General features: G+C 61.5%; 1 protein-coding gene across 3 annotated transcripts in view; it reads left to right on the top strand.

Moving 5' to 3' along the window:
* Positions 1-2,102: 2,102 nt before the first annotated feature.
* KANK3 (KN motif and ankyrin repeat domains 3) overlaps positions 2,103-7,865 on the top strand; it is a 9,716-nt gene continuing 3,953 nt past the window's right edge. The window contains exons 1-8 of one of the 3 annotated variants that reach the window (XM_040629432.1): positions 2,103-2,271; positions 2,363-2,494; positions 2,782-2,843; positions 3,644-4,972; positions 5,051-5,150; positions 5,350-5,574; positions 5,682-5,766; positions 6,276-6,492. In XM_040629432.1, coding sequence (XP_040485366.1) covers positions 2,810-2,843; positions 3,644-4,972; positions 5,051-5,150; positions 5,350-5,574; positions 5,682-5,766; positions 6,276-6,492 — 1,990 coding nt within the window. In that variant the 5' untranslated portion in view covers positions 2,103-2,271; positions 2,363-2,494; positions 2,782-2,809. The remainder of the gene's footprint in view (positions 2,272-2,362; positions 2,495-2,781; positions 2,844-3,643; positions 4,973-5,050; positions 5,151-5,349; positions 5,575-5,681; positions 5,767-6,275; positions 6,493-7,865) is intronic. The other 2 variants (XM_008711464.2, XM_040629431.1) reach the window with 2 other exon arrangements.

The following is a 7,865-nucleotide window of genomic DNA, read 5'->3' as shown; positions in this document are numbered from 1 at the left end:
AGCGCCAGTTTTCGGGGCCACCGACGGGGGTTCTGGGGGGTATTAGGGGACGTACCGAGAAGGGGTACTGCGCCTCCTGCCCTTCTGCGGGCTCAGCGCCCTGCGATGGAGCGGGCTTCGTGTCCTCTGGCTGGGACGCCTCCCACACTGGGAGCCCCAGGTGGGCAGTGAGCAGAGTTGGGGGTTCTGGATTCGTGAGATCGCCCTCCGCCCGCCCTTATGAGCCAGGTGGGGGCTTGTTCGCCCCCTGGAGCCCCAACCGACTCCGGGACTTTCCCAGCGTCGCTCCTGGAGAGCTTGGGGACCTGGTTCCAGCCCCTCACTCTGGACCTGGGTGTGGGGGGTGATACGGAAACTGTGTTGGGGGGAGGGACGGACGGCCCCCGGGCCGGCAGACAATGGGTAGCGGATGGAACCGCCCGGCGGCGTTTCCTGCAGGAAACTGCTCTGTCTCTACGAGGCCGTCCTGGGGTGTGTGTGTGTGTGTGTGTGTGTGTGTGTGTGTGTGTGTGTGTGTTGGGGATGGGGGTACCTGAGTACCTCCCCCTCCCCCCATCATCAGCCTCCACCCCCACGTTAGGGGTCTGAGAATCCCGCCCCAACTTTAGTGGGTGCTACCATTCAGGGCCTCGAGCCGGGAAGAACCCCCATTCCCAGGACCGGGATCCACACTACCCGCCGAGTCTCCCACCCTTCAGGTTTCCTGATCACAACTCCGAGTCCCGAAATAGTCCCTGGGGCGGGAGTGGGGGCGTATGGCGTCGGCTCTGATGGCCTAATGAGGGGGTCTCAGGCAGAGGATGCGATCTAGCTGACATCTCCGCAGGGAGCGGAGAAGAGGGGAGGGCAGCCGCGCCCCCGCTTTGCTGAGGCTGCGGCCCAGGAGCCGCCGCGGGGTGGGCCTGCCTCTTCCCCCATTAGGGAAACACGCAGGGATAGGCAGGGATGCAGGCTGGGCGGGGGGGGCTCTCTGCCTGCCCTGGAGGGGAGGGCTGCTTCTTGAAGGCCATCAAGTGCGTGGCCAATGCACTGCCTGGGTTAAAAATCCTGCCTCTGCCTATGTGTGACCTCGGACAGGTCCCTTAATCTCTCTGTGTCTCAGTTTCTCCATCTGTGCAGTAGGGTAAAGGGTAATGATAAGAAAACCTCCCTCAGAGGGTTTAGTTAGGATTTTTTTTTTAACTCAATAGCCATAAATTGCTCATAGTAGAGTGTAACCCATAGTAAATGGGAAAAATGTCGTTGTTGTTATTTATCATTCTTGGGGCATCATTTCTCAGCCCAGCGTCTGGGTCCAGCTGCTCTAGCTGATTTCAGTCTTATGGATGGCCCACAGCTGTTTCATTTAAGTTCCCAGGGCCTCAAATTTGGGTGTGACCAGGTCACCAGAGGAGGGGGCTGACCCCACTGAGTCACGCTGCCAGCTGTGGGAGGCAGGCCCAGACCCCTAAGTCGGCCCAGGTTTTTTTCCACAACACAACTCTTCCCTGGCAGTTTCCTGAAAACAAGTTGTGCGAGCACTGGCCGTCCTCCCTGATGACCGGCTGCCCTGCTGGCCTGCCCCTCTCAGCCGGTGTGAGGGGACAGGAAACAGCTGCTTCAGGACTGCAAGGGGCCCTGCTTGCCTTGGGGTGGGGTGAGGGAGGTTTTAGGGACACAGACTAGACGTAGGTCAGGAGTGGCAGGGTCCCCTCAGCAGTGGAGCAGGGCGTATTCAATGGTTGGTGGGTGTCAGGCACGGAGGTGGTCATCAGGAGTGCAGGAGGCTGGAGGGGAGGATGACAAAGGTTGCCAGGTGGTTGGCACATTGAGCACTGTGTCAGGGAGAGGACGGATGGGTCCGGCAGGCACCTGATGGTGGAGGCTGGGTAGGCAAGGGGTCCCAGGAATATGGACAGAGCCTACTCTGAGGGCATTTCCCACAGGCAGCTGACCTAGTTGCTTTGTGCCTTAGTTTCCCCATCTGGAAAATGTGAATGCACAATTGTATGGGGGTTGCATTTAATCAGGCAGGGCATACAGTAGGCACTCAAGACAAGCTGCTTTCTCCTCCTCAAAGGTTTTTCATGTGGGCTCTTCAAAGCCCCATCTTTCCTACTCTGTGCCTTCTGGTTGTCCTTGTTAATTATCACATGAGATGTGGCCCAATCTCCCTCAGTTTCTTAGAGCCTCCATCGTGTTTCCTGAAGATGGGTATCCATTGATTTGCATCCTCGGTGAATCTGAGCCACAACTCTCCATCATTCCCGCAAGGCTCTCACAAGTGACTTGGTAAAAACTCAGATGCACAATTATATCTTGTTTGCGTTTCTCTAAGGAAAAAAGAATTCAAATGATCCTGTGTTTGTTCCTTTTTGACCAGAATCTGACCAGATGAATTTCTCATGAGCCCATGAAGGGCTTGCAACTCTCGCCGCCGCCTTCTGAAGGTTCACACCTCATCCCTCTGAGCATCAATTTCTAATTTTGCCCTGGGACCAACACAACTCGGCAGGTCTGGAATGACCCTTCCCCGCCCCCACACCCAGTTACTCATGTTGTCTGATCACCCTCCTCTCCTCTTGATGCCCTTCCTGCCTTCTCCTCCCCAGCCGGCTGAGGCCTGGACCTGGGGATGCCCACATTCATTCATTCCAAAGTTTCAAAGCCTCTTGAGGGAGCAGGGAGGACAGGACATATGTGTGTGGGAGGGAGGGTGGGGGTCTGTTTACTTAGAGTCCAGGCTGACTCCAGAGGGATGGGGCCGGCCCCGTCCTCACCCCCTCTGGGGACATTTTCCAGGGTGTGTCTGGCAGCTACTTCAGAAAACATGGCCAAGTTTGCCCTGAATCAGAACCTGCCTGGTGAGTGTGCAAAGTGGGATACGTGTGTGTGCATGGATTGATACTTGGTGCCCATGTGTGGACACAGCCCTGTGGTTCCCTCCTTTGCATGTGGCCAGAGAGCCCTTTCTAAAGGTCCATTGGGTAATGTCACAGCCCTCCTTCAACCCTGCCTATGGTGCCCTATCACATGTGTTATATAATCCCGACTCCTCATTGCGGCCCAGGAGGGCCCCCACGATCTGACTCCGACCCACCTCTCCCACTCCTCTCCCTTCTTTCACTCTGTTCTGGGCAACCTCAGCTCCACTTCACTGTTAACTCCAGCCCACCAGGCTCACTATATAACCCAGGCCCTTTGCTCTGACTGTTTTCCTTCAGGAACCTTCTGTCCCCAACTGCTTCCTCCTCATCATTTCAGTGCTCAACTTTTAAGTCCCTTCCGCAGGAAACCTGCCCTGACAACTAGAGCCAGTCACGCACCTCCTCCCGTTACTCTGTATTTCATCTTGTTATTATTAGCCCTAAGCATCATTTGGAATGATCATGTTTATTTATCTCCTGTAAGAGGACAGGGGTTTGTCTGTCTTGTTCACTGATGTGTCCCCAGCGCCTAGAAAAGTGCTTGGCACATAGTAGGTGCTCAATAAGGGTGGGATTGCTTGACTGTTTGGTGCAGATAGGCATTTGGTCCTCGGGCATGCGTGGGTGCAACGGGGTGTGCAGGGTTTGGTGCTGGTGGAGCCCTGCAGGATTGTTGTGGGGCGGTGGGGGACGCGCTCTATCTGTCTGGTTTCTCCTGGGTCGTCGCCCTCCCCCAGCCTGTCCCCTCCAACACCCCGTCATGCCTGCAGACCTGGGCGGCCCTCGCCTGTGCCCCGGCCCCACCGCGGGCGCCCGCAGCCCGAGCTCGCCGTATTCAGTGGAGACGCCATATGGCTTCCACCTGGACCTGGACTTCCTCAAGTACGTGGAGGAGCTGGAGCGCGGCCCCGCCACCCGCCGCGCCCCGGGCCCCCAGCCTGCGCGCCGCCCCCGTGCGCCCCGGGCGGGCCTCGCTGGCGCGCGCAGCCCAGGCGCCTGGACCTCCAGCGAATCCCTGGCCAGTGACGATGGGGGAGCATCGGGCGCACTGTCCCCGGGTGCGCCCGCTGGCCTCCTGCTGCCGCCGCTGTCGCCACGCGTGCCCGTGCGTAACCCGCGCGTCGAGCACACGCTCCTGGAAACTAGTAGGCGGCTGGAGCTGGCGCAGGCACACGAGCGCGCGCCCAGCCCCGCCCGCGCCGTGCCGCGCAGCCCGCGGGGATCTGGCCGCAGCAGCCCCGCCCCCCACCCCGCCCCTGCTTCTCCCGGTCCCGCGCAATTGCAGCTGGTGCGCGAGCAGATGGCCGCGGCTCTGCGGCGCCTGCGCGAGCTCGAGGAACAGGCGCGCGCGCTGCCCGAGCTGCAGGAGCAGGTGCGCGCGCTGCGCGCCGAGAAGGCACGGCTGCTGGCTGGACGCGGGCAGCCGGAGCCCGACGGGGAGGCCGAGGCGCGCCCCGACAAGCTAGCTCAGCTGAGGCGGCTCACCGAACGCCTCGCCACCTCCGAGCGCGGCGTTCGCTCCAGGGCCAGTCCCGGGGTCGATGGTCCCGACGGGCCGGTTTCTAGGCGCACTGAGGGCGCGCTCGAGGTCCCCGACGCAGCCGGGACCCCCGACAGGGTGCCGCAGACGCGGGAGGCTGACGCCCAGGCGGTGCCCGAGACCCAAGACGCTGGAGCCCAGGCAATGCCGGAGACCCGGGAGGCAGGCGTGGAAGCAGCCCCCGAGACCCTCGAGTCGGACGCGTGGGTGACCGAGGCGCTGCTGGGGTTGCCCGAGGCCGCCGAGCGCGAGCTGGAGCTGCTCCGCGCCAGCCTGGAGCACCAGCGCGGGGTGAGCGAGCTCCTGCGCAGCCGGCTGCGCGAGCTGGAGGAGGCCCGCGAGGCTGCTGAGGAGGCGGCGGCGGCAGCTGTGGCGGCCCAGCCCCAGCCGCGGGAGGCTGCCACCCAGACCCCGTGGGGTTGTGCCGCGAAGGCCACACAGACCGAGACCCCCGCGGAGGCCCCTAGCCTGAGTCAGGAGAACCCGTCGGGAACCACGGATGTGGACAGAGCCGTGGCCCCCACGGGTGAGTTCCAACCCCTGCCTAAGCCCTGGCTTGATGGCTCCTGGACTGGAACTCAGTACCCTCATCTGACCCCGCCAGGCATCCTCAAATCCATCATGAAGAGGAGAGATGGTGCACCTGGCGCCCAGCCCAGCCCCGGACCCAAGAGCCTGCAGTTTGTTGGGGTCCTCAACGGAGAGTGAGCACTTTATCCCGCCCCATGGCAGCATCAGCAGGGACACAGACTGGGGTTTGAATCCTAGCTCTGCCCCTGACTCACAGTGTGGTCTTGGAAAGCCTGTTTCTTCTGTAAAGTGGGGACAGCCACTCCCACCTCGCAGGACGCAAGAATGAGCCCACAGGGAAGGCTCAGCCGCCGCCTCCCACCCTGCCCCCAGGTACGAGAGCTCATCCAGCGAGGACGACAGTGACAGCGACAGCGACAGCGAGGACGGTGCTGCCGAGCCTCCGAGGAGCAGCTCGTCCGGGGATGACAGCGGCAGGGATGTCGGGGACGACAATGTCAGGGATGCCCTAGACCCCGAGCCTGAGCCTGAGCCTGAGCCCGAGCCCGAGCCCGAGCCGGAGCCGGAGGCAGAACCTCAGCCTGGTGCGCAGGGGAGGTGAGCGGCCTTAGGGACACGGAGTGGGGACGGCTGCTTTCTTTCCTGTCCTCCGCGCAGCGCCCCCTCCAAGACCCCTCCTGAGCCTTTCCCGGCCACCTTGATAGGTCCGAGCTGAGCCCGCGTTTGAGGGAGGCGTGCGCAGCGCTGCAGCGGCAGCTGAGCCGGTCCCGCGGAATCGCCCGCGATGGCGTGAGTGCCAGCGAGAGCCCTTCACACATGCAGTCGTGGGCCCCATCGAGGACCTCCCCTGACGCCCTCTTGGGGAAGCTCATCGGATTTCGTAGAGTTGGGGTGGGAGGGCGCTCCCAAGTGCCACCGCTTGGCGCCAAGGCCTCCACTGATCCCAGGCTCTCCAAAGGGATCTCCGCCCGGGGATAGCGCTGAAGTTGTCCCTGTTTCCCCCAAAAGGGTGCGACCCAAGCCCCAGGCCCACCCCCATATTCCCCAAAGGCAAGCGCTCACCGCCTTCCTCCACTCTAGGTTCTCCCACAGGCTCTTTCCCAGAGGGGAGGATTCCTGTTGGCTTGAGCCTGGGACCCGCCCTGGCTGTACTCCCTCTTCCAAAAGGGTGCGGCCCCACGGACCCCCTCAGACAAGCAGCGACCATCCCCCCCGCCTCGATTCCTAGCCCTGCCCCCACGCCCTCCCTGCCACCACAATCTGGACCATCTCTGACGTCTTTCCTCCGGTCCCGGCAGGGCGCGGCGCGCCTAGTGGCCCAGGAGTGGTTTCGAGTGTCGAGCCAGCGGCGCTCTCAGGTGGAGCCCGTTGCTGGGGTCCTGGGCGCGGTGGCGCGCCTGGGACCCGAGCTCCTGGCGCACGTGGTGAACCTGGCGGATGGCAACGGGAACACAGCCCTGCACTACAGCGTGTCCCACGGGAACCTGGCCATCTCGAGCTTGCTACTGGACACTGGTCAGCACCTTCCTCCAGGGTTAGAGGATCCTGGTGTCCTGGGCAGATTGCCAAGGGCCTTTAGACCTCTCCATTCCGAGCTCTACCCTGACACCTGCCTCTCACTTTGCGGGGTGCGGGAAAACTCGGCTTTAAAGTTAGGTAGACCTACATTTAGAGGAATTACTGAGTGTCACCAGCCTAAGCTTCCTCATCTGGGAAATGGGGATGCAACACCACCGTCCCTGGGCAGCTGTAATAACAGGTGTTAGAATAGTGCCAGGCACGCGAGAGGAGGCCAGTCGGTGGTCACCATGCATTCTGTCCCTGAATCTCCAGTCCTGGCGCTCACCTCATTCCTGGGCCCCAATACCCAGACACTTGCCTCTCCCACTGGTCAGGGCTCTGATCACCTTCCCAGGCCAGGCCACTGTGCCCTGTCCTCCAGCCCCACATCCTGCCTTGACTACATTTTACACATTTCTATCCCCTGTCACTTTCTTGCTCATTCCCTGCCCCAACTTTCCCCCTCTGGAGCTGAGATACACACACCCAGGTGTTCCTGAGCCCACAGACATGTATTGAAAGCCTACTAGGTACCAGTATGGTGCTGGGGTGGGGGTGGGCCACCCACATACAGCAACTCTCCCCATGGGACTCACAGCAGAGGGGACAGTGGGCAGTAGACAAACTGTCCACCAAGAGTCCTCCTGGGTGTCATCCTTCGGGTCCAGTATCTGCTGGGGCCTGCCCTTGGCGGCTTCTCACTCTAACTACAGGCCAAGACAGGTCCCACTGTCCCCTCCCTGACCCCACTGCCCCCAAACACACAGGTCTGTCCCATCCCTGAAGATCTTGGTGACGTGGGGAAGGGTACAGTCGCTCTGAGCTGGACCGGGAGCTCGAGCTTGGGAGGAGGGGACAAGACATGATTCAAGGCATCTTCAGCCTCAAAGGGGGCTGGGAACTGGGGTTTCAGCCACTGGCAAGGCAGGCATGGCTGTCAGTCACAAGAAGCCCAAGGCTTCATGGACCTCTTTTCCTTGCATTCAACCCCCCACCCTACCCCAACCCCCCAGGCTCCAGCTCCCCAGACCTTATCCTGGGCTTTCTAGTTCTCATATCGATCATTCCCTCTGCCCCTGTCTGCTTGCTGCCATGTCCCTCCCCTCCCCCAGGACCCCGAGTCCTCAACGTACACCCCACGTAGGGGCTGTTTTCTTTCATCTCCCTGGCACTCGGGGGCTGGGCGTGGCTGTGTATCCTTGCCCCTCATCTCCACCTCTAGACCTTTTCCCCTTCCTCCCTCAGCCCTACCTTGGGGCCTCTTATTGATCAGAGCGCTGTTCCCTCCACCCCTCTTCTGGCTTCTCCCTGCAACCCCCCCCCCCCCT

Source organism: Ursus maritimus, unplaced genomic scaffold (genome assembly GCF_017311325.1).
Source record: "Ursus maritimus isolate PB19 unplaced genomic scaffold, ASM1731132v1 scaffold_14, whole genome shotgun sequence".
NCBI classification, from domain to species: domain Eukaryota; kingdom Metazoa; phylum Chordata; class Mammalia; order Carnivora; family Ursidae; genus Ursus; species Ursus maritimus.
The sequence above is the reverse complement of the archived record's forward strand: the minus strand, read 5'-3'. Positions and strand labels throughout refer to the sequence as shown.